The sequence below is a fragment of the Pantherophis guttatus genome, chromosome 6, assembly GCF_059756535.1.
Source record: "Pantherophis guttatus breed Tessera chromosome 6, ASM5975653v1, whole genome shotgun sequence".
NCBI classification, from domain to species: domain Eukaryota; kingdom Metazoa; phylum Chordata; class Lepidosauria; order Squamata; family Colubridae; genus Pantherophis; species Pantherophis guttatus.
The window spans coordinates 32,187,987-32,211,991 of NC_142068.1; the positions used below are offsets into that span (position 1 = coordinate 32,187,987).

Here is a 24,005-nt window from a genome sequence, read left to right on the forward strand (position 1 = left end):
TTACGTGAATCCAGGTCTACAGCATAGTTACAGATAAGGTGCAAAAGTCATATAATGGATGTGAGAAATAGCCTGAAGTGCTATCAGAGACTGTGATATGTAGCAGTTTTGACTATGTTCTTTTCTTCCGTAAAATGATTGTTCTCTTTTGAAATGGCAACATTTTGTCATGCCAAAGATTTTGTAAATTTTGTTTTGGTTTTCATTCCTGAATAGCACTAAGAGTCTCTTATTTGAGATAGGTGACCATACTAATTGAATAAATAAATGAATGAATAAATACAGAAAAATAAACTCCCTTAAAATAAATGTTTCTGTATTAAAGACAAAGGTAAGGATGAAATACTAGAACTTCTGTTTCTTTAGAAAGGAGACATATTTTAAGATATGATTATTATGATTAGTAAGTCACTTGGCCATAATATTTTAGTATGGTAAATCTCACCTTATTGCAAATTAGGTCATTTGGATGAATTCCCACATTTAATAGAATATTTTTTTTCAAAAAATGTAAAGCAAGGGAAGAAAATATCTATGTAAAGTTAAAGAATTATGGCTTTTTTTCCATTCAGTATTCTCTATTTGATATTTATTCCAAGATGACATCTAGTTTTATATTAGGATTGCTACAACAATTCAACTGTGGTACATATGAAATCCCTGTTCTATATAACATAATGTGCATTGAATATAGGCAATGGGTTGTTATATTTTTAAAATACAAAGCTGGTGCTTATTTAATTTGGCTGATAAGTGACAACATATAATACTAGAAACAGATTCTTCTTCAGTATTTACATCCTTTGTAATCATAATCCTGAGAAGTAGATTATTGTATAAGGCTCCTAATGTGTGTGATCTATATAGCTTGTGGAATTAGGCCACAGATAGCATTTACAGTTTGCCTGAGGTTTTCATCCATAACAAATCTCAAAGACATTTGCAAGAGGTATTTTTAGCTGTCACTTTGACTAACCATCTGTGCTTTTACTGAAGAATGCATGGTTAGAAGTGAACAAATAATGCTAAACAATTCTAACTTTAAAATCACAAATGCAATTACTGGGGTACATATGTCACCCAAACATATTTTGTTTATGTTTGTTGCCAAATCAGTACTATATATTTGAAAATGCATGTAAAATGAGAAAATCTGGATTAAAATTTCAGTGATTTTGCTATTCTAAATATTTGTAAGGTTAAGTGATATTATATAGGGAACGACTAATCTGGAGTTTGGAACCATTTAACTAACTTAAATACATGGTGTTATGATTTTATTAATGCATTATCTTGGAAAATGAATTTGGTTTTCTAAACTGGGTTCTCCTGTCCACCTTTCATAAACACTGCATTTCTGAGAACAGAGACAAGTTCTTATTTTCAAATATGCTTTATATGAGCACAAGTGGATGGCCTGCAAACTGTCTACCATCTTTAGTCCACTTTGAAAGCCTGCAGAATCCCTTACAATAGTGCTGAAATTGAGAAACAAACTTGCAAAACACAGTGGTATAATGTAATATCTGAAAAAATAGATAATATATGCCTTATCAAGCCTTTGATAAGCTTTAACACTCCTGTTTTATTTTTTCTATACCTTACCACTTCAATTTAAAAAACAAAAAAACCCATACTTAAATTTTTCACTTCTACATCTCACAGTTCTCAAAGGCCAAACAACTGGGGGGGGGAAACATCCATAGTGTTGAAAGGTGCCTCCTTTACTTTAGATAGAGCTGTATCTTATCAATATTTGCTTGAACTGTATTAGAGCTTTAAGTTAAAATATTAGCTTTATAAATACCAGTATTTCCACTTGCGATCTGCTCTAAGTAAATGTTTTGTTTTGTGCTTACTCAAGATTTCTTGAATCATATTATGTACAATTTATTGCAATTTAAATATAATTAGCTGGAGTCGGGCTGACATCGCGGCGAGATAGGACACGGAGAGCAGGTCTCCATGCTCCGGTGCCGAGTTCTCTCCATTGGTAGGCTCCGAAAGAAGCCAAAGCCACCTTGGAGGGGCAGTGAAGCAAAGACGAGTCGCAGCTCTCCTGCCTGACCCAGAGCTTACTTTCCCCCTCAGCCACAATGAGGAAAAGAGACAGCCTAAGATAGCTGCCATGAAGCTGGAACAGCTGACGACCATCTAAGCTTTGAGCTGGATTGGACTATAGTGAACAGTGTGGAAGTGGGTGAGAGGATTTCTTTTACCCAAAAGTTAACCCCAAAAGAGAAATCTAGGATTTACTCAGAACTATCTGTTAAAGTTCAAACACTTTGAGAAAACTACCAGACCAGAAGGAAAGGATTAAAGAGGAGAATTGGACTCTCAAATTGGGAAGACATGACATTGGGAAGGAAATTTAAATTATCTGTAAATTTAATTACAGATTAAAAAAAATAACATTGCTTCTATAATTAAATTACAATTTAAAATAATTAAAATCACATTTCTAGTAACAATATTGAAAATTAACCTGAGAGTGGCACCTGCTGATGAAAAGAAAATATACAAGCCTGGGAATACCATTTAAAGAACTGTGAAAATATTTACTGGACTATAAGAGCCTTGGTAGTACAGTGGTTTAAAGCATCCTGTTATTAACACAGCTGCCTGCAATTACTGCAGGTTCGAATCTTACCAGGCTCAAGGTTGACTCAGCCTTCCATCCTTTCTAAGGTAGGTTAAATGAGGACCCAGTTTGTGGGGGCAATAAGCTGACTTTGTATAAATATACAAAAGTATGAAGGCTATTGCTTAACGCATTGTAAGCTGCCCTGAGTTTCCGGAGAAGGGCGGCATATAAATCAAATAAAAAAAATATTAAAAAAATATACATCTACCCTATGACCACTGGAGTTTTAAATGTGAGAACAAGAAGACATTTAATTAAAGTGAACCCTGAATGTTAAGTTATATGACTGAAGCTATAAAGGTGACTTAAAGAGGCTTGGATAACTCCCTGGACTATGTAAATGGAATCGAGTGACTACTTATGAAACATAAAGAACTGTGATTAGTGTATACTTTGAAGAGTAACCTCATGTGTGAACAAATGGTTCTTCGGCTAGTGGCCAAAAGTGGAATTTATTAAACAAGATAATATGCAACATAAGGAGGAAACAAGCTGAACTTTGAATGAGATGGACTTGATGTTTCAAAGCATAAAGGATATTATACAGAAAGAACATAACATGATTATGGAATTAATGGATGGCATAGTTGAAAAATTGGAAAATATTATACAAAGGACAATGAGTAATGACCAAGATGCCCAGGAAAGGAAGGAGTTAGCAGAAGGAATAGAGGGAAAAACAGAATTGAGGAATCAACAAAAAGTAGATAACGAGGAGTCATCAATAAAATTAATAATGTTTAATGAATAAATCAGGGGTAAAACATTCTAAGAGATCTGAAAAGAGAACGGGAAGAGCAGGAAGATACTTTGGGAAGGGAGACAGGGGTCCGGGCTGATAATTTCAAAGCTAGACAGTGGAAGAGAGTAGGGATGGGAAAAACACTTAGATTGACTAGGCAGGATGTAGACACAGACACAGACAGAGATAAAGATTTAAGAGAAGAATATGGGAGGCAAGTTAAAAAAAGAATAAGAATTAAAGTATTGATGCGGGCCAGAGATGTTGGCTAGAAGGCGGATAGGAAAAAGAAGAAAGAAAAAAATATTTTTCCCCTGTTTCTTTTTTTTTTTATAATGGTGACAGGAGGACAAATTAGAACAGATAGGAATGTGTTCAATGAGAGATTGAGGAATTACTTGTACATATTCCTTTACATGATGAAACAAAAGTAATAATAAAATGGGAAAATTAGAGATTAAATGATGGTATTATTAAGTAAGCTTAAATAACATTGTGATTGGTAAACGCTGAGCAATTAAATAACGAAAAGACAATATTTTAATATAAACATGTGTATTAATACTAGAACCATATAGATTGGATGAAAGCAAAGAATATGAATAGAGTTATTTTGTATGTTTAAATAATATCATGATTGGCATTAGAATAGTATATTGAAACATTGAATAATAAAACAATGAAGGATAGTATTTTAATATAAATCGATTCAAAGAGGGAAATATGGGAAATATGAATAAGAACTAAGTATTAAAAAGGGGGAAATTAGAGATTGAATAATGATATTATTATGTTTAAATAATATTATGATTTGTAGTGGAATAATAAAGTGAAATAACAAGTAATAAAATGATGAAAGAACATATTCTAATATAAACAGGTGTATTAATGGAATCATATAGATTGGACAAATGTAAAGAATCTGAATAGAATTAATTTTATAAACAGAGGGATAGAATCAAGATCACGTGAAGTGTTAATACCACTTTATAATGCCTTGGTAAGGCCACACTTTGGGTGTCAAGTAAATTTCGTTGTATGTGTATACTGTGTATACACATACAATGACAATAAAGTTTATTTATTTATTTTGTTATTTATTTTTATTTTACTTGGAATATTGCATTCAGTTTTGGTCACCATGATGTAAAAAAGATGTTGAGACTCTAGAAAGAGTACAGAGAAGAGCAACAAAGATGATTAGGGGACTGGAGCCTAAAACATATGAAGAACGGTTGCAGGAACTGGGTATGTCTAATTTGATGAAGAGAAGGACTAGGGGAGACATGATAGCAGTGTTCCAGTATCTCAGGGGTTGCCACAAAGAAGAGGAGCCTGGATAGCTTTGCAGACAAGGCACTGTAATTTAACACCAGCTGTCTGCAATTAAAGTAAGTTCGAATCTTGCCAGGCTCAAGGTTGACTCAGCCTTCCATCCTTTCTAAGGTAGGTAAATTGAGGACCCAGTTTGTGGGGGCAATAAGCTGACTTTGTATAAAATATACAAAAGTATGGAGGCTATTGTTTAACGCACTGTAAGCCGCCCTGAGTCTCCGGAGAAGGGCGGCATATAAATCAATTTTTTTTTAAAAAAAAAGAGGGAATCAAACTATTCTTCAAAGTACCTGAGGGTAGAACAAGAAGCAATGGGTGGAAACTAATCAAGGAGAGAAGCAATTTAGAACTAAGGAGAAATTTCCTGACACTTAGAACAATTAATCAGTGGAACAACTTGCCTGCAGAAGTTGTGAATATCCCAATACTGGAAATTTTTAAGAAGATGTTGGATAACCATTTGTCCGAAGTGGTGTAGGGTTTCCTGCCTGGGCAGGGGGTTGGACTAGAAGACCTCCAAGGTCCCTTCCAACTCTGTTATTCTATTCTATTCTAAGTAATAAAGAGCTTTATAGGTTAAAACCAATACTTTAAACTGTACCTGAATCCAATTGACAACCTGTGTACAGCCTGCAAAACAGAAATAATGTATGTCCACTGGCAAATATCCATGAAGACCTGAGCTACTGGTTTTGAACCAACTGAAACTTTCAGGTGGTCCTTAAAAAGAACCCCATGTAAAGTGTGCTGCAGTAGTCTATATGTATGTCATAGTATATATAGTTGTGTATAGCATCCAGAATATTACTAAAATGATAATGGCTTTTGTGAGCCACAGGGTTTCCATATTTATGGCTACCTGACAAATTTATCAGAATTTCCCCGATTTTCTGGGAAATAGCCTTAACCTAATATTTCACTGTCATGACTTTGTAATGAATATATCAAACAGTATGCTAATTCCATATTTTGCACATGAGCATTGACAATGATAGAGGTTTCAGGTCCTAGAAATGTACCTCAAACTTCAGAAGGAATGTGGAATTATTACTAGCTTCAAAAGGAAGAGTCTTTATGAAATTAGCTTTATATATTATAGGATTACAGCACTGGACTCTGTCCAGAAAGACTCTGTCCAGAAAGACTCTGTCCAGTGGATCCATTTCCACTCCAGATTGCTATGCTGACGGCTTTTTTTTTGCTTCAGTATCAGATTGCTATCAGATTTGTCTTGTTTGTAATAATGCCAAGAAAGGGAATCCACTCTTTGCACTCATGATTGGTCCCAACTAACCTGGCATCAGAAATGTCAGTTAAAAAGCTAGTCAGAAATCTGACTACCATAAATGCCAACTAGCCAAATTGATGAAAATATTTCCAAAACACATTAGCGCAGGGTTTCATTGTGAGTCAGCACTGCTGTTCGATCAGCTGGAGTTAAGACACATCACTGGCCTTGAAAGATCAGGTATGAGCAAATTATGTGACCTCACAGTGTTACAACAAAGTCCACGTAAATCATCAGGACATACCCAGATTCAATCAAATAGTCATCAGAGGGAGATCTTGGCCTGGAAACTGGACAGGAGCAACTAAAAAGGAGATTCTAGTGAACTTTTTAAGCTCCTATCAGCTCTTTCTGTAATGACTGAGAATGACAGTTAGTCTTACCACTGTGATACTTAGAAAATGTCCTGACAGATACCACCATCTAAGCGTGGGACTTCCTTAAGAGAGAATTCAAGAAGGTTTAAGATATGAACTAAGTTATGCTATCATATTCTGTTCTGGTTCCATGTTTGTTTGAGGATTTGGACTATTACAAGTGTTGTTACAGCAAAATACCCAGGAGCGCTATTTTATATGTACATAGTCATGTGACCTAATGGAAGATATTTCTTTGACAAGACAGTAAGAAAGATAAAAGTCCTGCCTTCTGACTAGAAGAAAATATTCTTTCTCTTTTGGTGATCTGGATGGCAATTCTTAGTACTTTTATACAGCCATAAGTGTCAGTCCTTGTGTCAAAGCTGAATTTATGTAAAGGTCTTTGCCTCATGACTTCCCATTACACTAATTCAGTAACAGTAGCACTTAAGACTGGTATGAGCTTTGTCTGATGATGAATTGTCTGATAAAATTCTCAGATAATTTCTTTGAACCCCATTCTTCAAAAACCGATTAACTGTTCCATGTCAGTGCTGATAGAAATGGCCTGCTTTGCTTCCTAAATTTAATCAACCCCATTGTATTCTTTGCCTTGAAAAGCTATAATTTACCTCTTTCCTTGGGTATGAAACAGACGACTTAGTATAAGATTTAGTGTGCAATTTCTTGCCTGCTGGCATAGTGAATGGATGTAACCACTATATAATTTGGAAGTCTCAAATTGCTTCTTTGATACAGAAGAGAATATTTTATTGTATTGTTGAAGGTGGACAGATGCTATATCCAATATAGTTCTGTATTCTGTGTTTTTTTTAAAGGCAATCAGGCCACTATTTCAGAACAGGGCTCCAATACTGAAAAAGTTATAATAAATAGCTAATCCCATAACAAATAATATGATGCTTTGAGCCAAGGAAAACTGCAAGAAGGGGAAGAGATATGAAGGATTATGAAATAATGTTTAATTCATTTGTACCAATGTCACTGACCCCCCCCCCCAATTCTCTCTTCAGCAACTTTGAATGTCCCTTGATGTACGAAATTTCGCACCACGGTGGCACGGATAATAGTGTCAGAAGTTCGGTCAAGGCATGTAAGAAGGTAATTCTTTTTTGAAATTGTTTTAGTCAGCAATTCAGCTATGCTTTTTACCCATTATTTCAATAATTGAAATGCACACAAGGTAAACAATGAAAAATATTAATATCTGGAAGCAATCAATTGACCAATCATTTGCTGAAAAATAGTTACATATTCTAAAAACATACTTGTTCAGTTTTTATGGACAAACCTGATTATACAGTATGATAGTTTTTAGCTTATAAAAACTGTGGCTTATAATAATGTGCCTTAAACACAAGGCTTGGAACAATGGGTACAAATCTCACACTACTGGAATTATGGAATGAAAATAAGGAAGGACAGAAAGAGTTGGATCCAAATATAGTATTAAGAAGTGAGTTTTGAATGTTATTTGATTGAGAAAATATGAAATCAAACTGACCAAAATGAAATCAGGACCACAATTTATCCCAGAAAGACTTAGGTGTGGGCACAGGGTTCATCTATCCAGGAATCACTGCCAAATATTAAAAGAAGAAAAATATTATTCATTATTTTAATTTTTTTTTAAATAATGGGATGGAATATTCCAGTTCAGATCTAAATGCATCAAGTACTGAAATTGCATGCAAAGGATTATATGATAATGTGTTCCTTTTACACAATGACTGATATGGCAGTCAGTTTTAAAAGTGACTGCAAAATCTTTTCAAGAAGGAATCCAACTTGGATTTCCCAGGTCCCAGGTTCTAGCTCTAGTTATGTCTAAAAAGGCAATTCTTACATATATATAATTTTCTTAAACATTAATATTAAACTGAGAATTAACAAATACTGAATATCCAAGTTCAATTTTTATTATCACTTTGATTGATCAAGGTTCATGTTTGGGTATATTTTGCCCACAACAAGAAAAGCTAATCAACTTGACACGCACCTATGACCATAATGGTTAACACTTTTATCAAAGCGAGATCCCTGGCTTACTTATGTTTTGAGAGGGATCCTGATTTGAATAGAATAATCAGAAAATCATAGATAAAGAGTCTTAATTTCTTCTGTTGCTTATACTAGTAGGAGAAACCAATTAAAAACAATTGAAAGATGAACAGTAATACATTTGCTTCTTAATGATTACTCCAGGATTCTGAAGAAATTTATGAAGCTTTCCAAAATGGACCTTTGACTATCCCTGAAAAAAATGGATGTATTATCTTTTAAGGATCCATAGATATCTTGCAAAAAGAGAAATAGCTAAGATTCTTGTTTATGCAGTGTTACGTAATATTTCCTATTTTACTATGTGTTGGATGCTTATCCTACGGTTGGGTAGGTAATATATAGAAAACTATGTTCTGTAACTTTAACTGCTACAAAGATGACTAATTGGCTGTGCTAAGCAGACATAAAAGAAGGCAGGAAGTTCATTCACTTCTACTCGTGCTATTAGAAGGTTGAACTGCTGAAAGGAACTTTGTCTGTGTTACTGAAGAGAACTGGAATTGTAAGCAAACTATATTTTTGTGTTCAACCGTGATTATTTGAAGAAGTGTTATCTTTGTTTTGAGAAGCCAAGTTTGTTTTTTACTACAAGTAAAGACTGTTTATTTTTCTTTAAACGTTCAGAGTCTGTGAGTATCTGTGTGTTTTGCTAAGCAACGTATCTATTCATTGTCTGGTCCGTTGTACCACTTTGCAGAGGGCAATTTTACCCTCAACACTATGGAGACATCCTAAGTAAGCAAAATTTTGCCCAATGACAATCCTTGGTTTTAGAACATTGCAAATGCCTTCAAATTCCTATCAAATCTAGATTTGTGGTCAGCAGAAATCACAGAACTGATTCTCAGGGTTGGTTTTTTTTTTTAAATTCATCAGAATGCAGTACTGCTGCAACCAAAGACACATAGGGAGAAGCATTTCTGGACATTGTTTTTATTTTAATTTCTCCCATTGCCTGGTACTTGAGTACATGGCACATGATTTGAGTATGTGGGGAGTATAAATAAAATATTAAATTAGAGAAAAGGATGGTGAGAGACTGAAAGAAGATATCTCTCTTTGCAAGGTATATATGGATCCTTAAAAGATAATAGAGGGGGAAGTTGTCTATACCACACTGTCATAGTTATGTAGACCTGGCACAATCTCTCATCATACTTGGCTGTCAGGGCAAAATAATCCTAACTCTTGGCCTAGGTTTTTACTGCAGATTTTTTACTTTCTGTGCAATTTGTAAAGCATATTTTATTCCACCAAATTATCATTCACTTCCATTTTGACAATAATCTGAAATAATTCACAACACTTATTATAAAATGAGATAATATGGAAAACATCACTGAGTCCTGGTCATAAACCATCACAGTCCATCTCCTGATCTCACACATTATGTTAACATAATTGATTTTTTAAAATGAAACTTTATTGTTTGCAGTGGGCTGACACAAGAAGAATAACGTAAGCATTCCCTTCAATTTGCTTTATGTTTGTTCAGTTATGCCTGGCATGAACAAAAACTCATAGCATATGAGATGCCAAATATTATTTCACTGACTCCATTTTAGAAAATCCATGTGGAATGAACTCCCAAAGTCTCATCTTGTTTTGCACATTCTTTGCCATCTCTTTTTGATGAGCTGTAATTAAGCACTGCAGTTAAGATGATCAGGCAAGAATAAGCTGTTATCTCATGTGTGAAGAGAATCTCTATAGGGATGTATCGAATTATACATTAACTTTATTAGTCATATAACTATCTTAAAGAATGAAGTGGTTGTTCTGAATTTATAGTCTGTGCACTATTAGACAGTGTTTCAGTTCTGTGATTTACAATTGACAATATAGGCCATAATAGGAACAGATTAGACTATATGGAAATTTCTATTCAATTAGAATTAAGGCATTCATTTTTATCTTATTTTATTTTATTGTCGCCGAACAATCATGAAGTTTCAGCTTCCTGTATGTGGAATATGACATACATATTTGTAGGTTTGCTGAGAAGATGAAAAAATTGTATTTTAATCACATATTTTTTTTTAGTTCAAGTTGACCTTGGGTGTTTTGGGGATCATATTAGTCCCCAAATACATCATATATTAGATTGGGATCAAAGGGTACATCACAGAATAGCCAGGGATGGACCCAGAAAAATAATAAACCTGATATAACTTTATTTGACATGTAAACTAAATTAAAATACAACCACCCAGCAAAGAGAAGTTTTAACTTCTCTCATGTTAAAAATTATATTGTGAGAACAAGAAAAATGAAAGCAAATGCTTCTTAGATGATAAGCTAGTTTGAGTGAAAACAGCTCAGGTTTTGATGATTTAATTAAAATGTTGCAATGATTGAAGTTGTTAAAATAGGGAAGAATTAAATTGTTTGGTCTGAAAAAAGATACTTTATCTGGATTATTGTATTGCAAAATAGTTGGTCTAACACAATGGCTTCTTTTGAAAAATACTTCATTATCAAGACCTTTCAGAACATGATGGAGCTGGGTGGTCATGTGATCAAGAAAAACCTACAGAACATATTCAAGATATAGTACTTTTGTATAACATCTAAACAAGCTGGCATTTCAAATTAACTCATTAATAATTTGCACAGAGAATATACATAGCATCCTGAAAGAACAGCAATGTTTCCTGCTGTTACGTCCTATTCTGTTGTTTGTTAGATTTATAGTCTACTTTTCCTCAAAGTTTCAAGACATGGGATCTAATGTATGCACACAACGGCAAATTCACCCGAAGTTGCTGAATAAGTTTCAATTACTAAGAGTAGACATGTACCTCAGCCTCCCTGGTGCTAGTCCAACACCCTAACCACTATACTACACTGACATACAGTAGTGGTTTTGAAACCTTATTTCCTCCCTACACCATAGACTTGTGACTGTTTGGCTGTTTGACATGATAGAAAGGGTTCAAGGAGTTAAGATTCTTTCAACTCAAAGCTTTTCAAAAACTGGCCTAGTCAGATCCAGAACTTCAATCCTGTCATTCCTCTTTGGGGAATAATTTTAGATCACTCTATTTTATTTAAGAAACCAATATTATAGAAGTTTATAAAAAGGTTAAGAAAAAAATGGGTTGACCTGCCTAAGCAGGGGGTTGGATTAGAAGACCTCCAAGGTCCCTTCCAAATCTGTTATTCTGTTCTGTTATTCTGACCCACTTTTGATTTTTTTTCTTAGTACATATTTTAAAGCTTTATAATCTTAAAAAGGTAAAGTTTCCCCTCGCACATATGTGCTAGTTGTTCCCGACTCTAGGGAGCGATTCTCATCTCTGTCCCAAAGCCGAAGAGCCAGCGCTGTCCGAAGACGTCTCTGTGGTCATGTGGCCGGCATGACTAAACACCAAAGGCGCGCGGAACTTCCCATCAAAAGTTGTCCCTATTTTTCTACTTGCATTTTTTATCTGCTTTTGAACTGATAGGTTGGCAGAAACTGGGACAAGTAACAGGAGCTCACCCTGTTATGCGGCACTAGGGATTCGAACTACTGAACTGCCGACCTTTCGATCAACAAGCTCAGCATCTTAGCCACTGAGCCACCACGTCCACTTTATAATCTTAGGCAGCATCAATATGACTGCTTTATCATTCCATTCTTACAGCAAAGCAATGAATGTGTGAGATGTGTTGTCCTAATTATTAGTATAATATGATGAACCATGCTTTTAAAATTACTGTTACATGTATTATGAAGATATGCATCACTGAAAATTTCATACAAAGGGAAGGAAAATCTACCTAGGCTTCAGTTTTGTACCTGCAGATTTAAAATAAATCCATATGAACTTATTTCCATGTCTCTGTTCATCTCCATGATTTTTTTTTCTTTTTAATTCTGTATGATAATTTGTCAGATAAAAAATAGCATATTTTAATAATATGAAAAGTTACCTAAGGATCTTTAGAAATAAATCCTGTTATTCTCACCAGAAGCTATTATATTATAATGAAGCTTAATTTTTTTTCCTTTCCTACTACACCGTCAGCTAGTTATTAGCAACATTTCATTTCCGTGTATGAATAACTAACCGCTTTTGTTTTCCTTATTTCTTCTATGTGAATGCTTGTTTTAAAGAAACTTCATTTATCTAAATTAAGACATATAGATTTATGGAGAGTCTGACTTCCCTAAAATTCAATGATGGTGCTTTCAGTACATTTCAGAGTGATCATGCATAACATTATCTGCTATTCCTTAACTGATCCTGGAACTGTTCCCCTCTGATATTTATATTCAACTCCCAAAGTTTCCAGCAAACACTGGAAAAGAAACTGCCTTATAGGTCATCAACGTGGAGAATAGTGTTTTACCCCTTAAAAATAAATGTTGACAAGTTATGATCCTACTTACCAAATTGAACAAGCATCTTCAGAAGCATTCAATTAATAGCAATTCCTTCTTTTTACAAACCAAGAAACTCCGAGTGAAATTGAGAATGCTGCAACAAGCTAGGTTCTTAACCACAATTAAATGTAGTAGTTCTGAAAAAGTATCAGTTTGAACAAAATAGGAAGCTATCATTTATTTTAAAACTTCCTGTAGAACTGTATATGTTTCCATTGGAACCAGGGGCAATGAAAGTATTATTTGTACAACCAAAGGCTTGATTATATCTACAATTACTGAATCAGATATAATTATCTGAATTCTCACAAAGTTGTTTTAGAAGAAGAAATTGTTTTTAGGTTAAAAAAAAGGTGGGCTCTTAGGTAAAGTTCTACATTAGATAAAATTAGAAAACATATTTCAGCAAATACATGCATACCTGTGTCTCTAAATATAGATATGCATTTAATTTGCTCTTGATCAACTGTTCTAAATCAGTTTTAGATTTTGCATTGCCACTGACTACTTGATTTCATTAGTTAATAAACTGGTATTTTCAGAAGGCCTTCCTAGTCAACTTATCTCATGCTATTCAATTTCTGATTGAAAATATGAATACTCTTCTATATTATAGATTCCCTGAGTCTCCAAGATGATGTTATTTATGCCCCAGCAGTAGAAAAATTAGAAATATTCTGGAGTCATCAAGAATTTTACAGAGTTTTACACTTAAAGTAGCCCCAAAAGGAGCCGATAGATTTTGCTTTTTTGGCATAGAACTCAGACTGATATTTGGGAGGAAAAAAACAGAATAAAATGAGGAATGGAATGTAGTGGGAGTAATACAGCTCTCTGGAATCCAATAAGGAATAATCCATAGTGTAATTTTTTGTTATAGATCCAGAATTTTTTAATTTATGTCCAGTCATCCTACATCTTTTTGGCAGGCAGACAGTATAATGGCACATTTAAAAAAATCAATGAGTTTCTGAATAAACTACCATAGAATAGAAGTTTTAATATCTCTTTCCTGCCATCTAATGCTCATCCAGATTTCTGTATGCCAGATCTGGCACCCCTGCCTATCACAGGGATGTCAAACTCACGTCGTCATGGTGGTGTCACGTGACGTATCAGGACTTTCCCCCCCTTTGCTAAACCAGGCATGGGTGTGGCCAACGCGTGATGCATCCAGCCCGTGGGCTGGCAGTTTGACAGCCCTGCCTTAAACGGTGTGTTTTTTTTCCAGAAAGTCCCTATTCCCACAAACCTAATGGCCATAACAGTCAATGAAAATCTGGAACAGTAATCATTTTGTCTTTTCTGAAAAATAATTAAAGCATTTAAGGTCTTTTTATTGCTATCTGGTAATAATCTGAAGTTTTGCAGCCCAGTTATATATAGCCTTAATAATGATAATATTAAAATAATAATAGTTGTGTACTACGAGCTGCTATATTGTACATATTACTTGGAATTTATGTAGGAGCTGTAAATGTGGTTTTAAACTTTCTGGCCCATTAACTGGCATAGCCCCTAAAGGGAGAAAAAAGTATTATCTTGTAGTTTAGTCTGCATGCCTTACATAAATATTCATTTTTCACCAGTTTATAGTTATTATAGAACAGTTGTAGTTCGTTTTTCATCAGAATTTTTGTCTTTCTTTCTAGTCGCTTTAATGTACTTCTATGATGCATAGTTTTGGTGATGGCAGTTTGCATCTTGTTGAAATGGGGACTACTGGGCACTTCCCTTTTCATCATTTGGAATCATAAACACATTTTATTACAAGATTTTATTTGCAAACCGGTGTAGTGTGCCTATTTATAATTTCCAACTAGCATTAGCTTTTGAAAAATAAGGCCTCTCGATGAAAGGAGACGAAAGCATTTTTATATAAAGCAGTAATGTCTTTTTCATAAGAAAGTAAGCAATATGCCAGGCTGCATTTTTAAAAGATTATTTAGTGGCATTCCAATAATTGGAAAAGGTTTTGCTTTAAGGCATCGTTCATCAACCACCAGCCCTTCAGATGCATAGAGACTCCAATACTAAGAATGTCAAAGCATGAAAAGAGTTTGGAGTTTATGAATACAAGATTTTCTTCATTGACTGTGGTTAAAGATGAGTTAGAACCTCCTCCGAGATTGTGATAAAGAAGTTGGGGAAAAGATTTTATTTTTAATCCAGGCCAGATAATTGACAATGATTTTATTAAGCCATAAATTAATTATTAGGCCCTTTAGTAGTTTATATTTGGATTACTTTAGGGCTTTCTATTGCATTTACATTAAAATGAGTAATTAAATTTTAACAACAGATTACAGATTATGAAATGAGAATGGTTCTAACATAATAGAATAAACCATATTTAATTTTCCCTGCCTAGATGTAAACCCCGAGTGTCAAACTCACCGTGTCGTGTTGCATTCACGTGACATTTCACATTTCCCCCATTCGCGGAACTGGGGTGGGTGTGGCCTGCACATGACATATCCAGGCATGGGCCACCAATTTGACACCCCTGATGTAAACTGTAGATAAAATAACCACAACACATGTGCATACTACCTATTGACCTCTCCTGTATTAAATAATTTGTTTAACTGGTTTTTTAAAAAATTTACTGTAGTTGATTTATTGTAGCACCTTTAAATGGCAAGGATGAAAATAAAATTATTTTGAGAACCTCCTGTAGATAACCAATGCAGCTTGGAAATAAGGAAAACTTTCCTTACAGCGAGAACAATTAGTGGAATATCTTGCCTCCAAAAGTTGTAGCTTTCCATTACTGAAGGTTTTTAAGAAGAAATTGAACAGCCATTTGTCCAGAATGACATAAGATTTCCTACTTGAGCAAAGGGTTGAACTAGAAGACTCTTCCAATTCTATTATTCTGTGTAATGTTGTATTTAGGCTCATGATTTCATTTTGCGAAGGACTATGAACTGTTTCTGTTTCAACAGGTACTTTGCAGTAACAGTTTGCTAGACTCAACAGATTATTGGCTCCAAAATCAGAAGACACCATGTCGAATTGGCATCATGGAAGACAAGATGGACAAGAATTGCACCTCTGTAAGTCCTTTGTAGAGGAGAATATGTACAGTCCTAGCTGTGAAAGAGCATTTGTCACAATGAAATTGCACATAAATCAGTTAAGGAAAAGTAATGCCTAATGGCAAAATCCAATTATTACTGAACTGAACTGAAAGTAAGTTATTCTATCATAAAATTATGTTTTTTGTTGTTGTTGGAATTATCTATGATCTGGCAGTTTTCTATTTGTTTTTCCCTCTTAGGATAGGGATAAAATGGGATTTGAAGGATGCCAAAGAAGATAAGACAAACAATTACTATCATTTCATTTAATATTTTAATTTATGTTCATAGAAATGAGGCATGGTTTCTATTGGGATGGGAACAAGAAAATAAAGAATCACAAATATAGAACTAACCAAAATTTCAAGAAAAGGTCTTTTAGTTGATACTATGAAGACATGCGTAACAGGTGTGACTTAGAGGCATATTTAATGATAGATGGAACTGCTTGCCATGAGAAATAAAGAGGGCCCTTAAAATACAAAGTATAGAAACAAAAACAGATCAGATGAGAAGAGGACTTTTGGTTTGGGAGATTGGTAAGCAAATTTATAAATGCTTTTTGCAGTCTCTTTTAATTAAGGAATAGAGTGTGAATTTTAACTGAAATATTACATTTATTAATTCTGTTCTTACAAAAACTCTGAATCGCAGAGTTTCCCATTATTTCTTGCCATTCTTGTCAAGATTTTTAAAAACGTAGCTTTGCATCTTTTGGCTATATCCTCTCCCTCCATCTGAAACCTAAGTTATTATTAGTAAAGGTATATTTTTAGTATTAATCTGCTGCTTAGTGCTCAATTTTGAAACACCTTAATTACATTTCACCAAGGAAAAAGAAAAGATAGTTTCAGGAGGTTAGTGCTATAGCAATAAGAAACCCATGGCTATTTTTTGAGGATAGTTTCTTAGGGATTCGTGTTTTACAAACAGAAGGCTAATGCTTTGGTTTAAAAGATTAGATTCATATGGTCCTAATGATAGTTAATAATAAGGATTACTTCCAAGATAAATGTTCTCTGCTTCAGCTTTGCACATGTCCATTGCTGCCATTTGATCACAGTACTGGTCCATCTGCTTTATGCCTCTCTGTTAATTATTTGCAGCCTAAAAGGGGAAGTCAGGATAATTAACTTATGTAAAACTTCCCTATTTGATTGTTCCAACCTTATGCTATAGTACATAGCATAGATGTATGTACTTATGGAATGAGTATATAATTTCCTTATTTTATTTATTCTTGATATTTTTCTTCTGGGGGCTCAAGATAATACACTAGGGTTTCCTTCCTTATTGTGCTATCACAACAACCCTATGTGCGAATTTGGGGTGAAAAATGATAATTGGTCTAAACTGATCCTGTTCATGGTCAACTTTTTATTTTATATATTGTACACCATTAAAAATAAATTCCAAGTTTATTTATGCAAGAAATATAGATTGTTCTTTCACCCCAATCACTTTGCAGCCAATAGACTATCTATTTTCTCTCTTTATCTTGCTCACTTTTGAGTGTGGTTCCTGCTTATATTTATTTATTTATTTATTTGTTTGTTTGTTTGTTTGGTTGGTTGGTTGGTTCGATTTATATGCTGTCCTTTTCTGGAGACTCAGGGCGGCTTACAATGCGTTAAGCAATAGCTTTCATACTTTTGTATATACCTGCTTAGTAGGGCTTTTGCCCCCCCACCCCAAGTGGTATTCTTTTTTATACAAAGTCAACTTATTGCCCCCACAAACCGGGTCCTCATTTTACCTATCTCGAAAGGATGGAAGGCTGAGTCAATCTTGAGCCTGGTGAGATTTGAACTTGCAGTAATTGCAGGCTGCTGGTATTACTTAACAGTGCTTTAGTCTGCTGTGCCACCAAGGTCCTTAAATCCTTAATGATTTATAGATAAATCATTACTCAGTTTTAATAAAATTATGAAGACAAAAAGAGTTGACTTCTGCCCATACAGTATGTCATTTTGCTTGTTAAAGAACATGCCTTTGCAGCAGCTAAAATAGCATCTTTAGAAGGAGATAGTATCTATATAATGGATTTTTTTTCCTAGAAATTCTAGAAAATTCTACCAGATGTATCAATTTATCATCAGAAAATATTTTGACACTTAAAAAAAATCTCAGTTTTAAAAATCTCAAACCCATATAAGTATCACTAAAAATAAAAATAACTTTATTTTAGTGGTGGTCCAGTTTTGAGTGATACTATAATAACTGGGTATTAAGTAAAGCTATAAGTAGTAGTATCCAGCAGGCCATTTGATTGCTGGGAACTTCAGTGGGGATATGTAGGCATTATTTTTACAATCAACATGGTATCTCTATGAACTTTTTGAAACAGAATCCCATGGAGAGTTTAATTCACTATTTCCTGTTCTACCTTTTGGGTCAAAAATCTCAGTGTGGCCAGAATGATTTCAGGTATAAACAACAAGTATCCTGCTAATTCTTAACAAACATATGGTACCAAACAAAGCAAATGGCAAGCATGACATAAATATTTATTGGCATATTTTTGTCAAGGATTTATCTGAAGTGACAATTAATTACATCAGAATCAAAAAGTAGTCAGCTTTCATTACAATAAAAGACTTATAATTATTTCTAAATGCTATGAAATATGCAGAAAAGGTTCTGGATGACAGTGCCAAGTATTTATATGGAGAACAACTTCTAATATATTTATAAATGCACTGGGGCATTTTTGAGATAGAAGGTAAAGTTAAGCTAAATTTAATCTGTTTTGATTTATATTTAATTTAAAATAATTTAAGTCAATGCAATTAATATTACAATTGCCTATTTATTCAATGATTCCCTTTTCTGTAACATTTTAATTTGCAATTTTATGCCATATATTCTGGCGATTGTATCCAGTAATTTTGGAAGCCAATATGTACTAACTAATTGGGATGAACATTATGGGATGTTCAGCAAGCCTTGATTCAAATAATTTTGGGGTAGAATGAAGCAGAAAACTGAAGCCTTATGAAGCAGCAGAACTACTTTCACTTCTCTTGAAGGAGTTATACAATTTGTGGCAACATTTTGACTTGAAAAAGGCATCTATCTTGATGCTTATAATTAACTCATTGAAGCATGTAATTCCATCATGTCTGGCTGCTTTGCTTCAGCTGAGGTCCTTTAGCACAGCTTGCCTGTGTCGAGCCTTTGGAACATCAACTGAGTAGAAGATACAATCCATTTAAAGGCACCTCAACTGAGCCTTCAGCTTTTTGAGGCTTCAGGTAGCTCCTCAAGGCCTGAAGAGAAGGGATGCTTCTCTTCATAGGAGGACATAGGTTTTAGAATAGACAACGTGTTGGGCAACTAAATGAGCATGATGATTTCAGAATCATTACTGAAAACAGAAAAACTACTTAAAATGACTATTTCTCTGCTTTCTGCTGAACAATAGGTTATTTCCTGCAGTATTTTTGTCAACTAGCATCTGAATGTCAAGTGTTTGAAAGAAAGTTATTTTTCTGCAGGTGGAAATGTTTTTATTTTTGTAGGTTGTGCATTTTAATGAGCCTAACCAAAAGGGAGAAATATAACAATCCAGAAATAGAGGTGAAGGAGAATTCTTTCATTTATGCTGCCTATGATATTTTCTAAGTAATATTGAAAATCAGCTTTTTTTTTAAAGACAACCTCTCGAATTGAATGAATAAGATCTATAAAATTCATTGCTAAGGTTTTTTCTGTGTTTTATACCTCACTTCAGATTAATGGTTTTTTTCCCCCTGATGTTCTTTTGCCTTCTTGAATCTAAATCTGAATTAATTATAGAAAACAACTGAAGTCTAGTTAATTGCGTTAGAGCATAGAGGATTTTTATTTTATTTTATTAATAGAGGATTTTTATTTTAATTTATCATGTTCTTTTCCTTTACTCCAAGGGTAAGTAATCTTTATAGCTCTGAAGGTTATTAGTAGTCCTGAATGGTGAATCAGAGCCACATGTGTATCGGTGTGTGTGTGTGTGTGTACAAAGGTCCCTGTCAGAGATGGGTTTCAGCAGGTTCTGACCAATTCTGGAAAACCGGTAGTAGAAATATTGAGTAATTCGGAGAACCGGTAATAAAAATTCTGACTGGCCCAGCCCCCATCTATTCTCTGCTCCCAAATCCCAGCTGATCGGGAGGAAATGGGGATTTTGTAGTAACCTTCTCCTAGAGTGGGGTAGGAATGGAGATTTTACAGTATCCTTCCCCTGCCACACCCACTAAGCCATGCCACACCCACCAATCCACACCCACAGAACTGGTAGTAAAAATTTTTGAAACCGACCACTGGTCCCTATACAATTCAATACTTGGTGAACAGTCAAATGCCACAATATATATCCACAGTTCCTGATAAATAGTCACACCTTTGATACATAATTCAAAATTACAGTATGGCTTAAACATTTAAAGATTTCCCCATAAATATGCTAATGTACTATTTTTCTCTAATTGGAAAAGTGATATTATTCCAGACATTCAGAGAATGGTTGTGAAAAATGTCCACCTTTTCTGGAAGAGGCAATACTTTCTATCTATCAAAGGTTGCAGCAATGTGAGTTATTATGGCAGAGATTCTGTATTACCTTACAATAATTTCATGTCTTGTTCATATTATAGTAGCGAATTCATTGGTAAACCAATGACTGTTGATAAGTAAAAAATATAAGATTTTATTTCAGTTGCTTCTTATATTTAAGAATATCTTATATTCTTATATTTTTAGTTTGCACTTTTACTTAAAGGTTTAAGTTTAAAGATTGGGAGTTTTTTTGAAAAATAAAAATATTTAGTAACTATAATTTTAAAATATATTTTCATTTTCTTTCATAATCTGTACTGCAGAAATTCAGATCACTATGAAATGGCACCAAAGAGATACAGAAAATTATTTTTTTTTCCCCTGTCACAGCATGATCATGTGGATTTTTGCAGCACAGATTTGGTAGGCCAACTTTTAAATAAAAAGAAATTAAATAGAGAGCTGGCATGCTGCCAAGCAAGACACCAGCTTTAGCATAGTTATTTACAGAAATGCCTGGGGGCCCCTTAGAGGTCCCATTAATACAAGAGAGAGTATCTACAGTGCCTCATGTCAAATGAGTAGTTTGTGAGTGGCCATGCCACTGAGCAGTCATTCTGTTAATAGTAAATTCTCCCATGGCAGCTTTCTTTTACGTGCATCCCCCAGATGTTCTTAAAATTCCTAATTGTTCCTGGCCTAAATACATGAAGATGACCAGAGTTTCTGAAATTTCATATAGCAGTAATCATTTTTTTTATTTCTTAAAGTACCAGGTTTCTCTCTCCCTTCTTTTTGTAACTACTTATTAAGTAAATTAATTTTCAACAAAACTATATGCTATTTTTAAAACCTTGCTAACCAAGGTTCATCCAAGTTAAGATTGTGACAGGTGTCTACCTTGCCTCAAATCCAAATACCGATGAACAATGCCTCTGGTGATTCAGCTATTCTCTGTTAAGGAAATCTCAGTGTAGTTTGCCTCAAGGTTTGGGCATTGTGTTTCATAGCAGCTCTGTGAAATAAGAGATATAATGATGATAAAACTCATCCCCAACATATAGCTGAGAAGAGGGCCTGATAACATTCTTACTATGTTATTTAGGTTGGAAAGTAAATAAGAATAAGGGAGTTCCAAATGGAGTCTCTCAACTTACTGAGAAAGGCATCTGGTTCAGCTCTATCCAGTCATCCAAACTCTACCCCAAAGTAAGGGATTGCTTTTACCTGTTGTGAATATCCAAAATTGTTTAGATGAGATAGGTGGCCATTTATATTGAAATAATAATAATCACTACTATTTGTTATTGCACTGATTCCTCTGTCAACAATACTGAATGTGTTAGCCCATGACTATCAAATATCAAAAACATCTGCCAGATTATCCCACTTCCTTTACATAGATGATCTGAGGTTGTATGAGCGCGGGTGGGGGGTGGAATCTGAAATAGAATCACTGCTCTATATTGTCTGTATATGTAGCCAGGATACTACAGGAGAGTTTGGACTGAACAAATGTGTCATTTTCATAATTGACAGAGGAAAAATAGTGAAAACAGAAGGAATCAATGTGCCCTGTGGAAACAACATCAAGAATCTGAAAGAAGATGATCACTACAAATTCCTGGGCATCCTTCAAACTGATAACATCAAGCACACTGAAGTCAAGAAGAAAATTAGAAGTGAACACATCATAAGAATGAAGAAGATCTTAAAGTCTAAACTCAATAGTGGAAATAAAATCAAGGCAAATAACATCTGAGCAATTTCAGTGAATATATATACAGGTGGAATAATGGATTGGAGTCAAGTAGAGTAATAGGATAGGAATATAATGACAATGAATCATGCCCTTCATTCATGCAGGTATATTGATAGACTGTACTTACCAAGGAAAATAGGTGGCCATGGAATGTTGCAAGTACACCAGACAGTTGAACAAGAAAAAAGGACACAGGAAGAATATCTGGGACAACGAGTAAGATGAAACCATTATACCAGGAAAGCTGGTTGAATACTGGAAAGACCAAACTGGCTTACAAGAAAGACCAAATGAAAAGAGACATGGCAAAGCAAAGTATTACATATTCAGTATATTTAAAAAACAAACAAACATGCAAAGCAGATAACAACAAGGCCTGGCAAGGCTAAGAGAAAAAAACTTGAAGAAGAAGAGACAGAGGGACTAATACTGGCTGCACATGACCAAGTCCTGTGGCATATAAAGCCGGAATTGAGAAGACAGCAATATATATCAAATGCTGCCTCTGCAAAGAACCTGAAGAAACAGTGCACTACCCAGTTAGCTGCTGCAAGAAGATTGCACAGACTGACTAAAACTAATGTCATGACAAAGTAGTAAGAATGGTACACTGGAATATCTTGAAGAACTACCATTTGCTTGCAAGCAAGAATTGGTGGGACCATCATCCGAGGCCCTTCAAAAGAATTAGAATTCAGTCTCCAGCACCTCCAGCTAGCAGGCTTCTTTTTTTTAAAATTTGATTTATATGCCACCCTTCTCCGGAGACTCAGGGCGGCTTACAATGTGTTAAGCAATAGCCTTCATACTTTTGTATATTTATACAAAGTCATCTTATTGCCCCCATAATCTGGGTCCTCATTTTACCTACCTTAGAAAGGATGGAAGGCTGAGACAACCTTGAGCCTGGTGAGATTTGAACTTGCAGTAATTGCAGGCAGCAGATGTAAGTGGATGTTAATTAGTCTGCTGAGCCACCAGAGCTCCAGGCTTATATCTAACACCTATGGAGAATTGATGACAGCTTACCTAGAGCTTCACTAGATTGCTCAACAAATAATAGGCATCAATTTGTAGTGAAAGAATTGTTACTGCTATCTTACAGTTGGAATATTATAGCTGTGTTTCACAGTAGCTGAAGAACCACAGGAAAATGTTCTGATTTAGCAGGTACTTCAGTTTAACATTTTCTGACATATTGACATTTTACACTTTTTAAAATGTAGGCGTTTGGAAAGGAACACTGTAAAAACAAAACCATGTCAAACGAAACAGTCTTCAGAAAACAAACTATTGTAACCATAGTCCGGTAGAAAAAGTAATTTGCACAGCCATGTCAGAATACTGTGTGAAATGTTCACATATGATATTCCTGTATAAGGCAATAATATTTCATATCTTGTTTTGCATATAATTGTTCCTATAAATAAATTCAGGTCTACTGTTTTCAAAACAGTTTTCTCTAGCCTGATGCTGTATAGAATTCCCAGTGGATATAAAATTATTCCTCACTGATTGAACATCTGCTGATATATGAGGAAGGTCTCTCTTCTGTGTCTTACATGTCCAGGTAAAAAGAAAAAAACTGCCTAAGAAACAGAGGAGCACTGACAGTACTGAGTTAATGGGATATTTGTAAAAGGCACTTTTTTATAACTAGGAAAACAATTCTGAGTCTTCCCCTCCTTCATAGAGTTATGATCCATATGTTGAACCCTCAAAGTAGATATTAATATAAATAAATAATAGTAATAAATGTCAAATTTATGCTAAGTGTACATTAAAGTCAAGACTTAGGC

At 34.5% G+C, this 24,005-nt stretch overlaps 1 protein-coding gene across 8 annotated transcripts in view; it reads left to right on the forward strand.

The window, feature by feature from the left end:
* SPHKAP (SPHK1 interactor, AKAP domain containing) overlaps nucleotides 1–24,005 on the forward strand; it is a 73,818-nt gene that overhangs the window by 14,759 nt on the left and 35,054 nt on the right. For all 8 annotated transcript variants that reach the window (XM_034439345.3, XM_034439344.3, XM_034439350.3 and 5 more), the window contains 2 exons: nucleotides 7,403–7,490; nucleotides 15,774–15,884. In XM_034439345.3, the coding sequence (XP_034295236.2) occupies nucleotides 7,403–7,490; nucleotides 15,774–15,884 (199 nt within the window). The remainder of the gene's footprint in view (nucleotides 1–7,402; nucleotides 7,491–15,773; nucleotides 15,885–24,005) is intronic.